Source organism: Pseudonaja textilis, chromosome 11 (genome assembly GCF_049901715.1).
Source record: "Pseudonaja textilis isolate UNSWEBS1 chromosome 11, rPseTex1.2, whole genome shotgun sequence".
NCBI lineage: Eukaryota > Metazoa > Chordata > Lepidosauria > Squamata > Elapidae > Pseudonaja > Pseudonaja textilis.
The window spans coordinates 1963464-1987501 of record NC_142000.1 but is presented as its reverse complement, the minus strand read 5'-3'; the positions used below and the strand labels follow the sequence as shown (position 1 = coordinate 1987501).

Here is a 24038-nt window from a genome sequence, read left to right as displayed (position 1 = left end):
CTCTGTGTGTAATTTGTACTTCGGATGTTTGTTTACAGTTAATTTGGCACTTTGGTTGTTGGCAGCCATTCAAAGGAGAGAAAGGTGGGTGCTTATCTCGAGGGACTGTTTGGGACTCATTACGGGCTGGGAATGAACATAATTCCCAGTGTTGAAATAAAACGAGTTGTTTGGACTAAGCGTGTGCTTAATTATGGTCTCAGGAAGCCTTGAACAGGTAGAGCTGCTTGCAAGGGATATAAATCCTTCGATTCCTCACCGTCCAGTCAGAGCTGAAGAAAAAGCACCTTTGTGACAACCATGACCTGGAGGACTGAGAATCTCCATAGACATTTAGCTGTCCACTGGTAGGGCTGACTTTGGTTGGCAGTCTTCTGCAATGAAAAAAAAGCATCTAGCTTGTTGTAAGGAACAAAGATTCCATCCATTATCCTGGCCAGATTTCAGCTACGAAAGGGTAGAGAAAGTAGCCCTTGGATTTTTCCTGCCTGAAATTTTGCATATGCATGTATTCTTTAAATACTAGATCTGTACTTTTACTATAGAAAAGGGATACTCCACTTAGGGGTGAGGCTCAGACAATAAGCTAACTATGAACACATGCACACATTTTGTGATTGCCATTCCCCTTAGAATTATTCTGCTCTCCAAATTTTGCAAGGCGGTTTGCTCAAAAATTCCATACTGGTATGCAAATCTTATGGGAAGGCCCATTCCTTTTTGCCTAATACAACCAACTTTTACACAATTGCTTTCGGTTTATTCTGTGCGATTTTTTTTAAACTGTTAAAGTATAAAACCCCAGCAACGTTTGCAAATAAGAGATTTGCAGATGGCACTCTAATTTTGATTTTCGCATTACTTCAAAAATACAAAAGATGACACAGACCACAAATTCTAATCGGCTATGTCTCCATTTTAAGGCAACCATTGGCAATTCTGTACTGGTTTAAGATCTACCAGGCTGGACTGCAGACTCTGGATGACCACTGGAGGGCAATGAACAAGGAATCATTGAATTTCATTTTGTGAGATAGCGCCCAATGTTCAAGTCTGTCGAGATCCTTCTGTATCTTAAGCCTGTCTTCTGGAGTGTTGGCTATTCCTGCCAGCTTGGTGTTGTCTGCAGATTTGATGAGTTCCCCATCTATCCCCTCATCCAAATCATTGATGAAGAGTACTGGGCCTAAAACAGACCCTTGGGGTACCCACTGCATACTTCCCTCCATGTAGATGCAGTTCCATTGAGGACTACATGGTGAGCAGAGGTGGCATTCGGCAGGTTCTGACCAGTTCTGGAGAACCAGTAGTGGAAATTTTGAGTAGTTTGGAGAACCGGGAAATCCCACCTCTGACTGGCCCCGCCAACCCTATCCATTCTCTGCCTCCCATTGAGTCCCAGCTGATTGGCTGGGTCTTCTTTGGTTGCCCTGCACAGGAGAATGGAGCTGGAAAGCAGGTTAGCGGGGTGGGGATTTTGCAGTAATCTTCCCCTGCAACATGCACCAAGCCACGGCCACAGAACCGGTAGTAAAAAAAATTGAATCCCACCACTGATGTTGAGTGCAGTTGGTCAGCCAGTTACGAGTCCATCTGGTGGTGGTGCTGTCTAACCCACATTTTTTTCTATCGAATCAAGTAATAGGTTGTGCTCTACCTTATCAAATGCCTTACTGAAGTCCAAGTAAATTATATCAGCAGCATTTCTCTGGTCCATTAATTTTGTCACTTTGTCAAAGAATGCAATGAGATTTTTCTGGCATGATCTGTTTTTGACAAACCCATGTTGGCTCATGGTTATGATTTCATTTGCCTCTAGGTGTTTACTGATTCGTTGCTTATTTTTTCCAAAATCTTCCCAGGTATTGAGGTCAGGCTGATAGGTCTGTTTCTTGGATCTGTTTTTCCCCCTTTTTAGGAGATGGGAACTACATCAGCACTTTTCCAGTTTCTCTGGTAGTTCCCCGGTTCTGCAGAATCTTTGAAAGATATAGTTCAGTGGTTCCGAGATTGGTCATTTCCTTCAGAACCTTGGGGTGTAATCCATCCGGTCCTGGCGATTTGAACTCATCTGGGGTGGACAGGTGCTCACTTACCATTTTCTTGCCTATTTTGAACCTTTATTCACTTCTTGGCCATCCTCCAGCAGTCTGCTTTTGGTGCCCAGTCAGGTAAACTGATTGGCCACCCCCATTGCAAGTGCCCCATTGTTACCACCGTGCCTTTCAAGTACTGTCTTCATGCAAATATTAAATGTGACAGCAGAGAATTAGCTGAAAGTTGTTAAGTAGAAGCCACAAGTATGTGCTGACAGAGCCCCAGCCCTAATGGAGTGAATTAATGCTATTCCTGGCAATAGAGCCATAGATGATGGGGGGGCGGAGGGAGGAATTAAAAGCCCCAGGATGGCATTTTTGCTCTCAGGGTAGACTTCCAATGGAATATTAAGTAAATGGAAATGTTGCTCTAATTGGGATGCCTACAAGAATAAGCAACAACATAAAGTTACGAGTCGCGCTTCTAATGATGCAGAAGGATTTTGGAGTGTCGGCTTGCGCTGTGCGTAGAGTTTTCCATCTCTTTCTTCCATCATGCAGGAAATTGCTCAAAGTCCTCTAATTGAGGGGCCTCCAACCTTGGCAACTTTCAGCCTGGTGGACTTCAACTCCCAAAGCTGGCTGGGGAATTCTGGGAGTTGAAGTCCAGCAGGCTGAAAGTTGCCCCTGCTCTGGTTTCATTGCACAGGGACAAAAAAAAGCCGTTTTAGGGAATTGGTGTTTTATTTTGCCAACTAGTCAGACAGAGGTGAGGTCACTCATCAGCAAACAGATGCGGCCCAATCCAAAATCCTGCCCCCCAGGAAACTTCAGCTAGTCCTCGACCTACAACAGTTCATTTAGTGATCGTTCAAATTTACAACGGCACCGAAAGAAGTAACTTAGGGCCATTTTTCACACTTATGACCTTTGCAGCATTCCCCAGGGTCACAAAATTCAGATCCTTGGCAACTGTTTCGTATTTATGATGGTTGGAGTGTCCCTGGGGTCATACATCTTTTGTGACCTTCTGACAAGTCAAATGGGGAATCCAGATTCACTGAACAACTTCGACACGAATTTAACAACCTGTCAGGTGAGGATCTCCACCGGCTCAAGGTTGGCTCGGCCTTCCATTTTCGTGCCCACTTGAGAGGGAACCCCGGACAAGGAGAGAATTCAGCAGGCGTATCTGCTTTCTCCGTGGCCCTTCCAGGTCTACGGACTAACTCTCCTTGCTTTACCTATTTTCCCTCTCCTGAAACAAAATAGAAATGTTGAGGCTAACAACATTTCTTGGTCTACGAGGCAGAGAGCTCCTCGGCCAAGAAAATTAGTAACAATTTAAAGCAAACAAGCAACGTGAATAAATATTCATCAGCAACAGCAATAAAAACATTATTTATGTCCAATCTGCTTTCCAGACTTTGCATCCAAGGGCTGAGAAGCGACTTCCAGCTCATATCTCAAATGCATACAGAGACACAGAAGATGCAAATCTCCTGGATTTCTGGATCCCTTCTCCAACCAGTCTCTACCTGGAGAATGCCACTATCCCAAGCAGTTTCCCATCCTGAGTGGCGCCGTGGCCTAGAGGTGGAGCTCATGCGTTACACTCAGGAGGCTGTGAGTTGGATCCCAGGTAGAAGCGGATATTTCTCTCTCCGGGCACAATGAGAATATATCTGCCGAACAAAGCTCCACATTGGCAACAGGAAGGGCATCCGGCCAGTAAACATTCAGCTCCATTCACTTGCCCAGACTCCACCCCGCAGGGGATTATGGGGTCGTTGAAAGAAGATGATGACAAGGAGTTTCTCATCCTGGCCCCGCCGTCATCTATTCTTCCAATCTGGCATAGGTGGAGTCTCACTGCCCACCGTTTGTCGTGCACCAATTGGGTCAAATCAGGATTTTGGTGTGATTTTATTTTAATAAAGATTGTCCGCCTCCTTTTTTTCTTCAATAGCTGCACTGATGGCAGGAAAAACTGGAATTATACTCTTTCCAGGGAAGTGTTTGGCTTCCACTCTCCCAACTTTTAGGAAAATCGCTGAGTCCAATTTCTTTCAGCAAGCTTTTTTTTTTTAGACTGTTATGAATTGTCCTGATTTTAAGTTTGATTTTAATTTTCTTGACTTTATTCTTCTCTTCTGTACTTTGTAACCTTGGTTTTATTGTTGTAAGTCTTAGAACACAAAAGATAGAATCAGGGGACTCGAGGTCTTCTACTCCAACCTCCTGCTCAAGGCAGGAGACCTAGACCCGTGAGGGCAAACCTGTGGCATGCAGAGCCATTTGTGCCGGCATGTGAGCTGCAAGCAAACTTACCTCACTGCGCATGCGCGCCTCACAGCTGATTTTTGGCAGGTTTGAGCCCTTTTTAGGCCTCCCAAAGGCTTGAGGAAGGCTTCTGCAGGCTTTGCAGGCTGAAAACTAGGCCTGTTTTGTCACTTCCTGTTTTTCTGAAAATACCGGAAGTGACAAAAACCGGGCTAGTTTTCAGCATGCAGAAGCCTTCCTCAAGTGTCTGGGAAGCTAAAAAGGCCTCAAACCAGCTGAAGATCAGCTGTGAGGCGCAGTGAAGGTAAGAGGGCAGCAGGGGGTGGGAATTGCGTGCGCATGCGTAGGAGGCATGGGCATTGCCTTCTGGGTGCTGGCACGCGAGCGTGAGCATGCAAGCACGTGCACAATTTTTGGCACAGGAGCCCAAAAGAATAAGCCACCACTGTCTTAGAACATAGAAGACAGAATCGTGGGACTTGAAGGAATCTCGAGGTCTTCTACTCCAACCCAACCTGCTCAAGGCAGGAGACCTTATACCATCCCAGTCTAATGGTTGCTCAGTCTATTTTTGAAAACCTCCAGTGACGGAGCACTCACAACTCCACGAGACAAGCTGCTTCCTTGGTTAATCAGAACATTTCTCCTTACTTCTAGGTTGGATCTCTCTTGGACAAGCTTCCACCCCTTACGTCTTATCCTGCCCTCTGGTGCTTTGGAGAATGAGCCAATCTCATTATCATTATTACCTTCAAATATTGGAAGACAGTTGTCCCCCTATTCTCCTCTTCAGTAGGTTGGGCATATCTAGTTCCCTCAAACTTTTATGATATGATTCAGCCTCTGAGCCCTGTTAACACCTTTGTGGCTCTTCTCCACACACTTTACGGGGTCTCAGCATCTTTTTTGTATCAGGGTGACCAGAACTATACACAGCATTCCAAAGGTGGCCTCACTAGTGTGGTATAGGTGGCGGTGGGGTTCAATTTTTTTTACCGCTGGTTCTGTGGGCGAGGCTTGGTGGGTGTGGCAGGAGAAGGTTAATGCAAAATCCCCCTTCCCTCCCCACCCCCCCGACCTGCTTTCCAGCTCTGTTCTCCTCTGCAGGGCAACCAAAGAAGACCCAGCCGATCAGCTGGAACCCAATGAGAGGCAGAGAAGAAATGGAGGCGGGGCCAGTCAGAGGTGGGATTGGCCGGTTCTCCAAACTACTCAAAATTTCCACTACTGGTTCTCCAGGACTGATCAGAACCTGCTGAATCCCACCTCTGGTTCTATGGCAGAATGAGCTACCTACCCATTTTTTGCTACTGGTTCTGTGGGCGTAGCTTGGTGGGCATGGCAGGGGAAGGATACCGCAAAATCCCCATTCCCTTCCCCCCCCCACTAACCTGCTTTCCAGCTCCATTCTCCTGTACAGGGCAACCAAAGAAGATCCAGCCAATCAGCTGGGACTCAATGGGAGGCAGAGAAGAGATGGGGTTGGTGGGGCCAGTCAGTGGTGGGATTGGCCGGTTCTCCGAACTACTCAAAATTTTCGCTTCCGGTTCTCCAGAACTGGTCAGAACCAGCTGAAGACCACCTCTGGGTATAGGTAGTATTGTCGTTCCCCTTGGTCTCGATGCTGTCCCTCTGTTGCTGCAGCCTAGGGCTGGATTGGCTTTTTTGGCAGCTCATACTGAAATTGTGGTCCACTAGGGCACTTGGATCACAAATTTAATTGAATGATAGGATGATAACAGCAATAATAATTGATTTTATTGTTTGCCTCCCAGGTGTATTGTTTTTTTGCTTGTTAAATTTTTATGCCAGCCCATATAAAGTGACTCTGGACAGCTTGCAAGCTATAAAACAGATAGGAAAATAATTTAAATGTTAATGCATTAAAACCGCACGGATTAAGATTACCAAAACTATTCTAAAACAACAACTAAGAGATGGACAGGACAGGGATGAGTTCTTTGTATCTCGCTAGTCAGCAGTGGGATCCTACCTGTTCCACTGTCGCTTTGGTGACCTTGGGATTGGGACCAATCCTTGGTCAGCCAGGGAGTTTTCTACTGACAGACTGGCTGGAATCATTTCCAAGAGGGAAACTCCCCCATCCGGCCTCACCCAGGTCTTGGTGATGCACGCCAGGTCAGTGAGATCACAAATAAGGCGGTGAGGGGCTTGTTTTGGACTGACCAGGCATGCGTTAGCAAGCAGCCAAAGGCCCAGACCTCCATGGTTCCACTGTCCAGGGTTTGAGCTCAGAGCAGTGGTGGGATTCAAAAATTTTTACTGTTGGTTCTGAGAGCATGGCTTGGTGGGCGTGGTGTTGCTTGGTGGGCATGGTAGGGAAAGACTACTGTAAAATCCCCATTCCCTCCCCACCTCACTGGCCTGCTTTCCAGCTCTGCTCTCCCGTGCAGGGCAACCAAAGAAGACCCAGCCAATCAGCTGGGACTCAATGGGAGGCAGAGAAGAGGTGGGGTTGGCGGGGCCAGTCCAAGGTGGGATTGGTTGGTTCTCTGAACTACTCAAAATGTCCGCTATTGGTTCCCGAGAACCAGTCTGAACCGGCTGAATAACCACCTCTGGCTCAGAAAGCTGGAACACACCACCGGTATTATACCGGGATCCCTTTTGGCTCCCACCTTACCCCATGCCCGTCTGTACCCCCCTCGAATCTGGGGCCACATCCCACACCTCCAAGCGGAGATTCTCTGCCTCCCATCCTGGCCCTGATAGGACTGGTTGAAATTAATCTGACAGGACTGAGCTTTGCTTTCCAAGAGAGGTTCCTGCTATCGTGTAACAGACACTGACCTGCAGTCGACGATTGCAGGTTCTCATTAATTAAAATGATGCCTCCCCAGGCAACTCTGACAATGACAAGTGGCAGCATCTTCTCTAAGGAGAGGCACAAAAGAAGCTGCTTAATGTCAGTCACGTTCACTAAGGAGGGGGGGGGAGCTGCATTCCCCCTAGTGCTAAAAATCGGGCATCCCAGCCTCGCTGAGGCATCCCGCAGTGCGCTCGGCCATCTGCCACCCTGATTCCCTGTTGGGCTCTCTGGCGTACGAGAGAGTCCTATGCATCTACCGCAGGCCCTGTCTCTCAGGAGGGTCTGGCAAGATGCTCCAGAAAAATCTAGAGAAGCAGATAGAAGGTCTTAATGGAAGCTAGAACAGAACAGAATATCAGAGTTGGAAGGGGCCTTGAAGGTCTTATAGTCCAACCCCTTGTTCAGGCAGGAAACCCTATACCATTTCAGACAAACGGTTGTCCAATCTCTTCTTGAAAACCTCCAGTGATGGAAAACTCACAACTTCTAGAGGAAAGCCCTTCCACTGATAAATTGTCCTCCCTGTTAAGAAGTTTCTCCTTAGTTCCAGGTTGCTTCTCTCCTTGATCAGTTTCCATCCGTTGCTTCTTGTCCTGCCCTCAGGGGCTTTGGAGAATAGCTTGACTCCCTCTTCTTTGTGGCAGCCCCTGAGATACTGGAAGACTGGTATCATGTCACCTCAAATCCTTCTTTTCATTAAACTAGACATGCCCAATTCCAGCAACTGTTCTTTATATGTTTTAGCCTCCAGAGTGAGCTCCCGTTCCTCGTCCCAGCTTCTACCAACCCAGCAGTTCGAAAGCATGTAAAAAAAGTGCAAGTAGAAAAACAGGGACCCCTTTGGTGGGAAGGAAACAGCGCTCCGTGGGCCTTCGGAGGCATTTAGTCCTGCCGGCCACGTGACCACGGAGACGTCTTCGGACAGCGCTGGCTCTTCGGCTTTGTAACGGAAATGAGCTCCAGTGCCGGAAACGACCAGCACGTATATTTGAGGGGAACCTTTATCTTTACATAATCCATTGAGCCAGTTTAAAGAGAGTGTTTGGTAGAATTACCTTTGGGCTTCATCACCATAAACTATTTGGTATTATCTGCAAGTATGACCAATCCGTGCTTTATCCCCAAGTCAAGACATTTAAAACACTTTTTTAAAAAAGCTCTAATTCCAACATAGATCTTTGAGGGAAACCATTTTCACTTCCTCTACTGGAAAAAATAAAGTCACCCATTGATTCTTACTCTTGGTTTACTGTTTCTTGAAGAATGAAGAAATCTATAACTAAAGGACAAGGCTTCCATGATTGCAACGATTAAGTTTACTTGCAAATCCTTAATGAGGGATCACAATCAGTAAAGATGGTGAATATATATATATATATATATAGCTATTCCTGTTTTTAGAGCGCCCCCAAAAGCCAATTCAATTTTAAGGTCATTTCATCAAATCCCCAAATTGCATCGCCTTCCTGACTTGAATCGGGACCTCAAGCTGAACTATTAAATTGTATCAGATGCATCCAGATTCATTTTGCTTCTTTGGGCAGATCTGCACGTGTTCCTTCTCTTCAATCGATTAAAAATGTGAGATCGATTGATTCAACTGAATTGCTGCTTGAAAACAGTGTGTTTGTTTTTGTTTGTGTTTTTTTGGAGTCACAGGGCCTGGTATTTTTATTTTATTTTTTATTACCTGGATAGTGGGGGATATGGCCAATGGATGAAGCAGCACCTGGCTGACATGGGGAACATAATTGGGTAGCACATCCAGAAGATGTTCTCTGCAGTCCCTTCTCCAGTCTTGAATATAATTTCAGGAATATAAAAACCTCATATATAAAAAAATAAAACTAATAAAAGAGATTAATCAAATAATGTAATAACCCTCTCCAGTCCCCACCAGCAACAACACATCACACAAACCATTTAATGGGTTCCAGCCCGCTCTGGGCTCCCCAGGCCCCCTGGCAGAGCCAGGTCTTCAGTGCCTTCTGGAAGAGGGGGCCGTTCTAATCTCCCGGGGAGGGGGGATGATGTTCCAGAGAGAGGGAGCCCCCACAGGGAAGGCCCTTCTTCTGGGTCCCACCAGGTGTATCTCCCTCGGGGGTGGGACCCGCAACATTCTGTGCCTCCCTGCTCTAGCGGGTTGGGTGGATTTGCCCGGCAAGAGATGGTTCTTCAGATAACCTGGTCCCAAGCCATGAAGGGCTTTAAAGGGGACTACCAGCACACCTTGAATTGCACCTGGAAGCAAATCGGCAACCAAGGCAGGTCCCGCAGGAGAGGTGACACATGTGCACAACGAGGTCCGCCCAGAACCATGCGGGATGCTGCATTTTGCACCAACTGAAATTCCAGGTGCTCTTCAAGGGCAGCCCCCCGTGTAGAGGGCGTTGCAATTATGAATTTCCTGTGAATATGTGAGGTGCAGGTTGGCATTTGCTATAGAAAAAGAGAGAGAGAGAGAGACAGAAGGCCGGGAGCTGTTTCCGAAGAAGGAAAGGAGCTCAGATGCCTCCTATTAAAGCAACCAATTATACTGTTGGAAGTTGGCACCCACCCCTCTCCTAGGGAAATGAAATATTTTAGAATATACCAAAAAGGCAGAATATTTCCCCTAAAAAGAGTAGAAACTCAGAAGCAGAAACTCACCCCCACCTTTGTTAATGGGTGGGCCATTAATATTTTACATAACAAAGATCTACTCTAGGTAGAGCCATAATAGGAATTGCCCAAAGCTCTTTCATTACATCATCATCCAGCAAGGCGCAACCAAGCCTGGAACTCAGGACAGCCTACAGAGTTGCCCTTGCATGGCCTCATGGGAGTCTGACAACCAATCAGAATACAAGCTCCAATTCAAATCCCAACAGAGGGCATAAAACCCAGGCACTCTCGGCACCTCAGCCCCTTCCTTCTTTGGAGCTCCAAGCCATGTGGTTCTGCCCACCATTAAACCATCTTTCCAAACAGCCTCCATGTTTCCAGTGTCTTTTTCCCCGCTTGGAACTGAACCCAGAAGGATATTTCTTCCAACAATACCAAGCAAGCTACCTGTTTCCTAAAAGTGTAATTCCCAAGAAAATTAAACTCTTAAGAAGTTCTAGATTGGTATCCTTATGGATCTGTTTTCTGTTCCCTGCCGCTGTCCTCTTGGCTTGGAACATCCTCCCATCCGTTTGGAAGCCAATCCCAGGGGGAAGAGGGAGGATTAAGGTCGGAATATTGAAGTGGGTGGAAATAGAAAATGTAGGAGGGGGGGAACAAGCTAAAAGAGGAAGTCTTTGAATCATGACCACAGTTGAGCCCAACATTTCTGTTGCTAACTGAGACATTGGTTAAGTGAGTTTTGTCCCATTTTGCAACCGTTCCCGCCACATTTGTTAAGTGAACCGCACCGTTCACTTAACACCGTTGTTAAGTGAATTTGGTTTCCCCATTGACTGTGCTTGCCAGAAAGTTGCAAAAGGGGAATCATGTGACCCGGGGGGGGGGACCCTGCAACCGTCATAAATGTGAGTCAGTTGCCGTGCCCCTGAATTTTGATCACGGGACGACCCGGGGGGGGGGGCTGCAATGGTCGTGTGAAAAACAGTCCTAAGTCTCGGTTTTCAGTGCCGTTGTAACTTCGAACGATCACTAAAATGAACTGTTATAAGTCGAGGACTGCCTGTGGTGGGAAGCACCCCCACTAGATCCACCAGGAAAGTGAATGCAACGTTTTATGCAGATCCCACTTGTGACCATCCTTTGTCTTTTCTTTCTTTAGGAATGACATATGGCCAGGGATCTCGGGAAGCTACAAGAGTAAGCGACCTTTTCCTTTCCTTTCCTTTCCTTTCCTTTCTGAAATCCATGGGGGAGAAGGCCGAGTGGAAGGAAGCGGGAAGGTTGTTTCCTTGGGTGTGAATTCCTCCATTACCCCCTCTCGATTTATTAGGCTGCTCAAATACACTTTGTGAAATATACCTCCTTTTCTTTTGGTTTTCTCGTTTGTGAAGTTGCCTCGGCTGAATAAATCGAGTGCATGAGAAATGTTCCACACAGCCAATGTTTTGCATCCAATCTGGCTAATCAGAAATGTCTTCAGATCACCCGATCCATTCTAAATGCAAAAAGAGGTTGGCAATAAGGCTCCCCCTGCTGTCGCTTTGCTCTTTGCAAGCCGGTCTGCTGACGTTCTGACCCAGGCTTCCTGAGACCGTAATTAAGCACACGCTTAGTCCAAACAGCTCTTGTTTTATTTCAACGCTGGGAATTATGTGCATTCCCAGCCCGTATTGAGTCCCAAACAGTCCCTCGAGATAAGCACCCACCTTTCTCTCCTTTGAATGGCTGCCAAATTAACAGTAAAAAGCCAGCTGAAGTACGAAGTCCACACAGAGCTTCAAGGTTTAATCAGAACAGAGTGAACGACTTTGCTTCCTGCAAAGGTTTCTCTGTCTTTGTACTTCCTTTATTATACCTTAGGGGAGGGGCAATCCTCTCCAAGCCTCACTCCCAAGTCACCCCTTTTGTCTTAGCTGCTCTTGCCTTCTGGCAGCTCTGCGCACACATGCCCTGGGAACAGGCTCCCCTTGTTCCTCTGCCTCGCTGCTGCCAGACTCTGGAGGCTCTGGAGTCAGCACCCCACTCCCAGAGGGCCCTGGCCCCATCTCTACACTGGACGCAGAACCCTCGTCCGAGTCCTCTCCAGACTCCTGGACTGGTCCCCTTTCTTCCCCACTGTCCAATTCTGCTGCCATCTGCACCGGCTGCCAGAAGAGGGGCAGGAAAATCCAGTCCTGCCTTTGGGGATCAGCTGATACAAGCCAAAGTCTCTCCTTCCCCCTGTTATTGACATAATTCTACGTTATTTGCTGGGGTGAGGAGAATTGCCAGGGGCAGGGGGATACACATCAGCAATGCAAACTTGGTGAATTTGAAGTGCCACAGGTTGCCATCCATCAATTGTTCCAATTAGCTAGCAATCCAGTTTTGCATTCCCCCCCCACCCCCCACCCTGAATTTTGCAATGCAACTCATCAAAAGTGAGATAACCAGGCAGAGACAGTCAGATGTACATATAGAATGGAATAATTTCCTTGCATTAAATGCAACTTCAAAAAGTCTAGCTGCCATACCATCTAAATTCAACACCAAGGATTCCAGAAGTGATGTGAGAGAGACCCTTTCCCTCAAAAGGAAGTTACTTGCCATCACAAATTGGCCCCTCTAATTATCTGTAAATGATGAAAACTCACAAGTTCTCTAATTCATCAGTTTCACATAGAAAATGCCATACTCAAAGGATACAAGGAACAGAGCCTAACAAAATAGCAATAACATTCAGCACTTAAAACTTATATCCTGTTTCACAGGGCTTTCCAGCCCTCTCTAATAAGCAGTTTACGGTCAGCCTATTGCCCTCAACAATCTGGCTTCTCATTTCACTGATCTTGGAAGGTCAGAAGGCTAAGTCAACCTTGGATCAAACTCCTGTTGGAAGGGACCTTGGAGGTCTTCTAGTCCAGCCCGCTGCTGAAGCAAGAGAACCTCTATCATTTCAGACAAGTGACTGTCCGGTCTCTTCTTAAAAACTTCAGTTGATGGAGCACCCACAATTTCTAGAACAACTTTTGTTCCACTGGTTACTTGTCCTCCCTGTTGGGAAGTTTCTCCTTAATTCCTGGTTGCTTCTCTCCTTGTTTAGTTCCCATCCACTGTTTCTTGTCCTGCCTTCTGGGGCTTTGGAAAACAGGTTGACCCTACTCTTCTCTGGGGCGGTCCTTCAAATACTTGAACACTGCTATCATGTCGGCCCTAGTCCTTCTTTTCATCAAACCAGACATAGCCAATTCCTGCAGCCGTCCTTTGTAAGTTTCAGCCTCCAGCCCCCTAATCATCTTTGTTGGTCTTTTCTGCACATTTTCCAGGGTCTCAACATCTTTTTTATATTGTGGTGACCAACATTGGATGCATATTCCAAGTGTGGATATATGTATAAGCATACACAAGCACACACGTGAAAACTATGAACAGAAATGCATATAGCCTTGTTAAGTTTTAAATTGGAAGGAAAAATAAATTATGGCAGGAGAAAGCTGTATCAAAATATATACACGTTTTAGTCTAAAAGTATCCTCAAGTTGGCACATATTACAGCAGTTTGCCTTATTCACACAACGGATCAATTCAGAAATGATCTTGACATACCATAATTCAAACTTATGTCTGAAAGAAATGGAAATGGTTATACTCAGTTTTTGTTGCTGGATGCCACAGAGTTGCATTTTTGTGAATTATGCAACCATGTAAATCCAATAACTAAATAAATCTTTTTTGTTCATTAGTGAGTAGCTTGACTCACTGCTTGTGGCACTAATTCTATGGTAAACCAAGAACAGAAACCAAGATAACCAAGAACATCATAACCAGGCAAAGGACCCTTGTGGCAACTTGATGTGATTCTCTCAATTGCAAACTCTGCAAAGTCAGTTGCTTGTTTCTCACAACATTCTCACCTACAAATTATCCCATTTTAGGCTGTGCAAATGTGTTATGCAAACACACCCATTCTTTAATTAACAGAGACTGGACAGAGTTTTGACCAGGCTGTCCAGAGCAACTACAGATGTTCATAGGGCAGTCCTGGGGAGGGAAAGGACGGAGAACGATGAAGAAAATCAAGCTAGCAGCTCTGGCCGTACAATCAAATCATCCGTGCAACACATAGAGAAAAGTGCTAGCAGTTCAATCACACAATCAAGGTATCTTGACGTGCCCTGTAGAGGGGCCTATGACAATTCACCACAGCCAACTCACCATGGCCAATTTGCTGCAGGACAACTCACCATGGCTATTCCGCCACAGGACAACTCGCTGCAGGACAAGAGTTATACTAACATCAAAGAAATGGTGGAATAGAATCATTAAAGAAAGGGTGCAAAAAGAAATGACAGAATAAAATGGCAAAAATGTAAATATTTTTTTATTTATTTTAAATAAATAGAGTTGCTACATTGTCCCGCACTAAGTTGTCCCATGGCAAGTTGCCTGTGATGAGTTGGCTGTGGTGAGTTGGCTGTGGCAAGTTGTCCCACTACCCTGTATATATCCCTATGAGTTCCTCTCCTCACAATGTGCTGCCCCACTCCTTTCACTCACACACACAAAGATACACATGCATACATTCACACAGCAAGAATTATACACCCACCCACCCCAAAAAAAGGTATTCAGAGAACGCGCCCATTGCACAGGTTCAGCTTTGCTGGTTGAGGAATTCTGGGAATTGAAGTCCACAAGCCTTAAAGCTGTGAAGGTTGGAGACCCCTGTACTAGAATGATGTTACATCCAGTGTTTATCTGGGAATCCCAAAGGCCAGACACCTGGAGGGTGATGCCACAGAACCTCAAAGATGTGTTCTCTAATGTTTCAGTGAGCAAGGTGCAGAAACATACAGATAAGTCCTCAACTTACAATGGTTCATTTAGTGACTGTTCAAAGTTGCAACGGCACCAAAAAAAAGTGGCGTATGACCATTTTTCACACTTTTTGACCTTTGTAACAACTCCAGGATCATTTCACCCAAATCCAGACTCTAGGCAACTGACTCATGTTTATGACCACTGCATGCCCTGGGGTCCTGTAATCCCCTTTTGCAAACTTCTGACCAGCAAATTCAACGGGGAAGCCAGATTCACTTAACAACCAGGTTACTAACTTAGCAATTGCAGGGATTCACTTAAACAAATGTGATGAGAAAGGTCATCAAATGGGACAAAATGCACTGAATAATTGTTTCACTTAACTAAATTGAGCCCAGCATTTGTGTTGTTTCACTTAACAACAGAAATTTTTTGGCTCAGTTGTGGTCGTAAGTCCAGGACGACCTGTATTAACATGTTAGGAAAAAACCCGTTTTCCTAGCAACAGAGGAACCGCTGGCCCAGAAAGAACCTGAGCTCCCCTTTCCTGCTGAATGTGCTCACCCAGAAGTTGGACAGCCATTTGACTGATACGTTTAATGGGATTGTTGCACTGAGCAAAGGGCTGGACTTGATGGCGTCAGTGGGTCCATCAGCTGGGAATCATTCTAATTTAGCGGAAAAGTGAGAACTTTGCAGTATAGATAGAACTGTTATCTTCACTTCTACATGTCCCTCAATGTTCAACCTTGAAAGTGTGGGCATCTGTGTGTAGAGGAAAACAACGTCTCCAGGTGGGCCAGGTGGCAAGGTGATTAAGCCCCACCCCTTCTGCCAGACATACAAAGGGGGCGGGTCTTTAAAGCAGGGCCACGGCTGCCATCTTCCGGCATTTGCTCTCCCCCTGAAAACATCCTGGAAACTGCTGTCGGAAGTCTTCCCGAAAGGAAAACGTCCCTCTATTTGCATCTAAGCTTTGAAACAAAAGTGGTTTTTATTTTTGAAAAGGCAACTGGACCGATTTTTTTTTTGAGGATTTTTTTTGCTTCCTATCCCAGAAGCTTCATCGGATATATAAAGGGCGATGGGAGATGGGAGATGGAAGGACTGTTATTGACAGTTGAGATTAGTTGATGGGAGGGGGAATGATAGGAAAAAATATGTTTTCTATTCAGTCAATGCTCTCTGGGAGCCATTTGTGGTTACTGGGGGATTTATCTGTGACCTCAGGATCACCTGAATCAGAGCTGTGGGATCTTCTTGGAACAGCCAAAAGGACTCCGTTGTAAATTGGGGATAGGTGGTGGTCTTATCCCTCCCGCACTGTTAGGAGAGGGCTGCTCAGTGTTAACACAAATGGCCTCTTTTCAAAAATAAAAACCACTTCTGTGAGCTGGGTGACTGAGAATCTTCATAGATGCTAAGCTTTGAAAATATTAAACCTGTTTCCTTGCCAGGGTCCTCGGGTTTATCTCTAGAATTGATGTTCAGATTAATAGCGACACATTCAAAAGTAGGAAGTAAAAAAAAAAAACCCAGCACCGCAGCCTCAGGGTGGTGTGTAAAGCCAGTGCACCGCGTGATGAAGTTTGGCTCAACTAGAAAGGTAGATAGGACTGGCATCATTAAACTCTGCCAGCTGTGATGAATGCTGTCTTCATTGAGTAATGCCTTGGTTCTCTTCTTCCATTAGGAAGGTGCTTCGAGCAACGACCAGGGCGGGAAAACGCAGGGCCACGGAGGCTATATCTTTCTGGTGGGAAACCAGGGGGCCTCGTTACACCCCATGCAAGATGAGTCTGTGAAGCAGCGAAGCAGCTCAGGCCGTGCCCGGAAGGCTTCAGTGGGGATTCGAGACCGACAGCGGAAAAGTTCAGCTGCTAACTCTGCCAGGGCCTATCAACGAAGGAGGAGATTTGTCCTGAAAAGAGGCCCCCTCCGGATTGCAGTGAACGGCTCCTTCCTCGGCCTGCCCGTCCTGAAAGCTGAGGGGAAGGACGAGCTGAGGTGGAGACGCCTCTATGAGGTCCAACGAGAGAGGAAACGCATCATGAGGGAGACTTGCGCCAAGTACAAGAGCAACAACAAAAGAGTCATCACCCCTTATCATGTGTCCAGGATATTTGTGGAAGATAAATATCGAATTTTATATTGTGAAGTCCCTAAAGCTGGCTGCTCCAACTGGAAGAGAGTGCTCATGGTTCTGAACGGACTGGCCTCCTCAACCAGGGTTATTCAGCACAATACCGTGCATTACGGGAATTATCTGAAGAAGCTGGACAGTTTTGATCACAAAGGGATCAACTACAGGCTCAGTACTTACACGAAGATGCTCTTTGTCCGGGAACCTTTTGAGAAGTTAGTGTCGGCATTTCGAGACAAGTTTGAGCATCCAAACAATTATTACCACCCCGTCTTTGGCAGGCCCATTATTTCCAAGTATCGCCCCAATGCCACCAAGGAGGCTCTGAGGACAGGCTCTGGGGTAGAGTTCAAAGAGTTCATTCAGTATCTTCTCGATGTGCATCGGCCGGTCGGCATGGACATCCACTGGGATCACATCAACAGGCTCTGTAGTCCGTGCTTAGTAGACTATGACTTCATTGGGAAGTTTGAAACCATGGAAGAAGACGCTAATTTTTTCCTCCATTTGATAAATGCTCCCCAGAACTTAACTTTCCCTAGGTTTAAAGATAGACATTCCAATGAAGAGAGGACAACCTCTCAGATCACACAACAATATTTTACACAGCTTTCTCCTTCTCAAAGGCAGAGTAGTTATGATTTCTATTATATGGATTATTTAATGTTTAATTACTCAAAGCCCTTTGAAGACCTTTATTAAGTGGAGGTGACCTGTTGGTTGCAACCTTGTGGGGCTCCTCCTATGCAATTTTGTGGAACAGACATTTATACTAATACATAAGCTCCATGAATGAGCTTCATTGCACCAGAAGGTTAAATTAGTTGCTCTGTCTTTCATATTCCCAGCAATCTCCAGTTCTCACATGGGTGTCTCTGTGAGGTTGGCAAGGCTGATAAAGTAGGTCTCACAATGTCACCATCCAAGCTTCACCCTTTCTGTTTGGCCTGGGACATCACAAAACAAATTCAGAGGAATGGGCACACTTCGTCACTTTGGCACCATAATGGTTAGGCACATTTTAATTTAATTGAATCCTTATATTTGTGGTGAAAACTCTGGAAGGCTTGCAAAACTCCCAAACTGTTAAACAGTTAAAACCTACAGAAAGGGGCAGCCCTGACCAAAACGGCTATAAAGCAACACAAAAATATAACAGGGTCCCCATCATATATAACACGCACATTAAACTCACGCCTGGGGAACAGAGCCAAGTCTTAAAGGCTCTCCAGAAGCCAAAGAGATGGATATCATCCCGGCAATATCTCTGGGAGATGCTATTCCTGGGTGGGTGGGTGGGTGGGGGACTGACAAAGAAACGCTTCAGAGGACAAGATGGCAGCCCTGAGTTGAAGAGACCTGGAGCCCAGATATACCAAGTAGGCTGAAACCATTGGAGACAGGCAGTCCCTCAGCTAAGTGGGCTCTAGACCAAGGGTGTCAAACTCAATTGCATTGAGGGCCGCATCAAGGTTGTGGTTGACCTTGGAGGGCCAGGTGGGGGTGGTGATTCAGTGGGCGTGGCCAGCTTGACACCCTTCCCTTAACTGCTGGCATGTTCCCTCTTCGCATTGGGTAGACCAGGCCGAAGCTACATTGGCCTAATCTTTCCTCTTCACATCGGGTAGACCAGGATGGCCCTGCGGGCCAGATATGTCCCACAGGCCTTGAGTTTGACACCCTTGCTCTAGGCCATGAAAATATTGATAGGTAATAACAGCTTGAACTGCACCCAGAAGCCAACTGGCAAGCTCTGCAGCTCACATAGCAGTAGTGATTCGTAACACTGAGTTTTGTACCCGCTGCAGCTTCTGGATAGTTTTGAAGGCCAGCCCCACCTAGGGCATATTACTGTAATCCAACCTTGAGGTGATCAGGGCCTGAGTGACTATCTGAAAGGTTTCCTGGTGAAGGAAATGGCACGATTATGACACCAGAGGAACCTGTACAAATACCTGCCTGCCCACAGTTGGCCTTCAAGGTCAGCAATGGAGATGTTCCCAGCCCAGAGGGCAAAATAGCCACTGCCACTCAGGATTGACCCAAAGTCTGTTCTTGTGCTGCCCTGTTCACCCCCACACACGTACATACAGCAAAAGTCTACCTGTGTTTATTCAAACCCCCAAACAGATATTCCAAAAGCACACCTGTTGAACAGGTCTGGACTCTGAGCTCAGCACAGCAAGAGTCACTGGCGCACACAAAGTCCAGGAAAGCAATCCACAAGTCAAACAGGTCAGGATATGTGGCATGAGCACACAAGGCACAGAACTGAGCCCATTGCTCCAGGAATACTCAAGTCCTCAGGGGAGGGTTAAGTAGGAGACGGCAGTGCAATCCTTCATGAGAGGCAAGGTGTTAGGCGTCCAGAATTGTCCATGGTAATCAATCACTCCAAGACAAGTATAATCTCCAACTGATTTATTAGGAACAGCTCTGGCAGCTCCTGTCTCAGAGCTGACACAAGGTTGCCTCCTCATGAGTAGCCTAGCTGACCAACAGTGTGCCTGTCTCCTCTCTGCTCTACCTGTCCTTGGATCAGGAGGAGGTGTAAACTCCACCTCCTCGCTGCTAATGGGTAGCAGTTGCTCCTGGTCCTTACCTGGAGCCTCCTAGCTGATTTGCTGCAGCTGCTGCTCACCTCCCTCAGCCTCAGCCTTAGCCTGTCACTCGTCCAATGACTCAGATGAGGCTGCTTCCTCAGGGTAGCCCTCTCCAAACCCCGATCCTGACCAGCACTTGGCTCCTCATTTTCCTCTGCCAACTCAAATGCCCTCCTCCTTTGAACCTGCACCTGAAGAGGCATTGTTGTGGCCTGTCAGCCAGCAGCCCCTCCAGCAGTCAAATCAGAGGAGGAGGAGGAGGCATGGGAGTCACGGTCAATATCAGGGCAACCTGGGTGCTTCGCGGGGGAAGAGGGCATGGAGCTGGAAGAAGGAGAGGCAGAGCCTGGGCCTGGGCCTGGGCCTGGGCCATCCGTCAGCCCTCAGACAGAGAGTCAACAGCCCCCAGGTCTGGAGCGGGCTGATGAGGAAGAGGAGGAACAGCTGGGTCCAGTGCCTGACACGCAGATGCACAGATGGCAGAGGGGAGGAGAGCAGTGGAAATCTATGGGCCGGTCCTTGGGACGGAAGAGCCACCGCTGCTAGCAAAGCCCCACCCTAGCTCTGGGGACAAAAGGCAGGGGGTGGAGATGAATAGGGGTGGCAGGCAACTATTCATCTTCTGACTGGATGGACCTGTTAGTCGGCATTGAGAGAGAAACTTTTTGCCAGGGCTGCTGGCATGCCCAATAAACGAATCTTTGAGTTAATGTTGTCGTGTTTGGGAGCTGGGTCAGAACAGGGATCCAGGGGCAGACCCATGACAGTTCTACCCCATCCCAACCAGCCTCCAGATATGAAGTCAGTACATCAACAGTCTCACCTGCCCAATTCAGGGTTGTAATGAATCCAGGGGTGGGATTCTACCAGTTCGGGCTAACCAGGTGTTAAAGTTACACCTGGTTTGGTGAACCGGCATTTCAACTGACTGAGCGGCCCCTTCCCTCCCACCCCGCCCCTCTCAGGAGTCTCCACATGGCTCATGTTCAATGGAGGTAAGTGCAGGGTCTGCGCAGAAGCTCTGGGAGGGGAAAAAATGGGCCTTCTGGAAGTCCGGAAACAAGCCTGTTTCCAGCTTCCGGAGGGCCTCCATAGCCCGGGGGAGACTGTTTTTGCCCTCCCAGGGGCCCCAGGGAGGCCTCTGAACCCTTGGGAGGGTGAAAACGGCCCTGGAGGCCCTCCAGAAACTGAAAATAGGAAGTTCTGGTCGGCCTTGCCCACCATGGCTCCACCCACCCAGCGACTGGGCAGTGAACTGGTTGCTGGGATTTTTGAATCCTACCCCTGTGGATATCGTTAGCATAATGACAGATTATACCTCATCCAGCAGTTCCGCTGGGTGCTAAGCAGCGGGGGGAAAAGCATGGAACCCTGAGCCAGCCTGCAAAGTGAGGGGCCAATCTCCCCTCCACCCCAGCCAGTCCATACGAACACCATGGTCAATGGGATTGAAAACCACAGAGAGAGGAAAGCACACAAGGATGAATGCACCGCCCCCATCTCAGTTCCACCAAACCTCATTAACAAACTCAACCACTGCAAACCTATTTAACAGTAATAGGTCAGGACAACCTGTTTCCTCCAAGATCCTCTGCAACTTCTAGCCAACCATCTTCTCCAACCATCTGTTCCAAACAGGGAAGATTGGAAACTGGCCAATAGTTATTCATAATGGGGCGGGGGGGGTGCAATATTGTCTAGTAATAGCCTCTCTTTGTGTTCTTATTCTGTTTTTATTGTATTTGCAAAATGCAAAAACAAAACTTCTCTTGAGGAAGAGGCACATGACTTCCTCTTCAAAGGCAGAAAGAAGCGTGTTCCTTCAAATGTGCTGATACCACTGCATGGACCCAAGCCCTGGTTGCTCGACAGGTGAGTGGACTCATATATGGAAGGATTTTGTCCACATCCTCAGGTGTCACAGGACTGAATTCATCCAGATAACTTGGACCTCCCAGCCACAGTCCATCTCCAAGCATATTTGAGTAACCTTAGCCACCAAACAGTAGTCCTTGACTTATGACAAGGGTCTTGTGATGACCCAGGGCGTGGCATTAAGGCAACACAGTCAAATAAGCAATAACAGTCCTGTTAAGTTTGAGCAATGAGAGGCTGAACCAGAGCATGAGTGCAACAGTACTTTATTTTACAAATAAAGGGCTGACCGTGCTTGCCAAGCCTGGAACTGGCTCGCAGCAATCAGCAGCCAGTTGGACCCCGCAGCCTGCTTTTATAGCTGGCTGCTGGGGAGAACCGACCAATGGGAATGGGGGAATAACGCCCACACAAAGTGTGTGGACCTGAGTGAGAACTCCTTGAGTCCTCAGGACATAACACCCCTTCCCCCCAGATGCGAACACACATAGTCCTTGAGGTAGATGGGGGGTTTGTGTTGGCGCCCGGAGCGGCACAACTCGGGAACATTGTCTGACTGTTCGGTATCAGTCTGTGACGGTTGAGCTGGCATAGTGTCGCCAACACTCTCTCTGGACTGGGCATCCTCGGAAACCACCGGGTTGGTTTCTGGAGTCAAACTCTCGTGGGTTGGATCCGGTTGATCAACTCTCTGGGCGCTGTTGTCCGAGTTTGGGCTGACTGGAACGACCGCTGGCGCAGACTGGTCACTGGGTGCGATGTGGCTGGGTGGCGGATGGGACGGTTCCCCTTCGACTGGAGACTCTGGATTCTTGTTTGCGAGGTTGCTGAGGCGCCTTCTGAGTTGGTCTATGTATCTCCTCCAGACGCGACCATCCTCCAGCCTGACTCTATATGATCTCGGCCCGGTGACGGCGATGACCTCGCCCGGAATCCAAAGTGGGTCCCCAGCGAAATTCCTTGCGAATATCGGCTCCTGTAACATAAAATGTCTAACCCCCCGAAGTGGAAGCGAGGGGAGACTCAGGGCAGTATTGTGGGTGCAGTCTATCTAATACAGTCCTCAGGCGCCGGCCCATCAGAAGTTCCGCTGGGGACTTATTGGTGACTGCACAGGGGGTTGAGTGCTGGCTCATCAGGAACCGTGAGAGTTTGTGGTGCCAGTCATCTCTGCCAAACCTAGCGAGGGCCTCTTTGGTGGTCCTGACGGCCCTTTCAGCCAACCCATTACTCGCAGGGTGAAATGGGGCTGTGAAAATGTGGCGAATGCCTAGGTTGGCTGCAAAACGGCTGAATTCTACTGATGCGAACTGTGGGCCATTATCGGAGACCAAGGAGTCGGGTAGTCCATGGGTAACGAACAGGCGCGTTAACACGTTGGTGATTGCTAGTGTGGTGGTCGTGGATAGCTGCGCCACGTCTATCCACTTGGAATAAGCGTCACGACCACTAGGAACATCTTTCCATGCACGGGGCCGGCCAGATCGATATGGATTCTAGACCAAGGGGCGCTGGCGCTCTCCCATCTGGTAGGGGTGGCGATGGGGGAGCAGGACGGGATTCCTGGCAAATGCTGCAGGAACTTACCCAATTGACAATGTCCTCGTCTAGACCCGGCCACCACACGTGGCTGCGTGCCAACGCCTTCATTCTCACAATGCCGGGTGTCCTCGTGCAACGCTCCAGGACTCAGTGCACGCAGCGAGGTCGGAATGATCACTCGAGTGCCCCACAGTAGACAACCTTGCAAACTGGACAGTTCCTGCATGCGAGTCTTAAAGGGTGCGAATTTGTTATCAACATTGCCTCCCGGCCACCCCCTCCTCACCCAGTCGAGCACCTGGGCGAGCATTTGGTCTGCCTTGGTTTTGGCGGCGATGTCAAGGGCGGTGATGGGCAGGTCCAACTGGGTGATTTCAAAAATGGCATTGACAGGAGCTGGGTCTTCAGCCGGAGCGGGTAAGGGGCAGCGACTGAGTGCGTCAGCGTGGGATAGAGTTTTGCCCGGGCGGTGGATAAGTTTGTATGAGTAGGCCGCTAGGAAAAGCTTCCACCTTGTCATCCGAGGGGAGAGGACTTGAGGTGTCTGTTTGTCGCCGGCCAGTAGGCCCAGGAGGGGCTTATGGTCGGTGACCAGTTCAAGAAGTGGCCAAAAGGAATTCGTGAAACTTTTTCACGGCTGCAACAGCTGCTAGGGCTTCCTTGTCTATTTGGCTGTAATTTCGCTCCGTGGCCGAGAGCGTCCTGGAGAAAAAGGCGATGGGGGCCTCGGCGCCATTGGCAAGTCGGTGACTAAGACCGCCCCAATTCCAAAAGGGGATGCGTCTGCTGCCAGTACTAAAGGAAGGTTGGGGTCGAATTGGATGAGCACTGCCTCTGACGTAAGTAGTGATTTGACGGCGTTAAACGCCTGGTCTTCTTTGTGCCCCCAGTGCCACGGTGACTTTTTGTCTAGTAATCTGTGTAGGGGTTCGGCTACTGAGGCTTTATGGGGCAAAAAGGATGCATAAAAGTTTAGGAGTCCCAAGAAAGCTTGTAGCTCCGTTTTGGAGGTCGGTGTGGGAGCTTCGTGGATCGCCCTGACCTTGGACTCCAGGGGGTGAATGCCAGAGGCGTCAATTTTATAACCCAGAAAGTCCACCTGTCTAGTGGCAATGGCGCATTTTTCTTTTTTTAACTTGAGGCCATGCTGTCTGAACCTCTCTAACACTGCTCGCACTCTCTGGAAGAGTTGGGGTCTGTCCCTGGCCGAGACCAAGATGTCGTCGGTAGGGTACTACACCAGGAGGCCCTGTAAAATCCGCTCCATGAGGGATTGAAAATACCCGGGGCAACACTTACGCCAAATTGGAGACGCTTGC

General features: G+C 47.9%; 1 protein-coding gene across 2 annotated transcripts in view; it reads left to right on the top strand.

Annotated features, from left to right (window-relative positions):
• The window catches only part of CHST8 (carbohydrate sulfotransferase 8), a 317845-nt gene extending 299882 nt beyond the window's left edge, over nt 1-17963 (top strand). For both annotated transcript variants that reach the window (XM_087940402.1, XM_026714454.2), the window contains 2 exons: nt 10916-10953; nt 16250-17963. In XM_087940402.1, coding sequence (XP_087796528.1) covers nt 10916-10953; nt 16250-17401 — 1190 coding nt within the window. In that variant the 3' untranslated portion in view covers nt 17402-17963. The remainder of the gene's footprint in view (nt 1-10915; nt 10954-16249) is intronic.
• Nucleotides 17964-24038: the final 6075 nt, after the last annotated feature.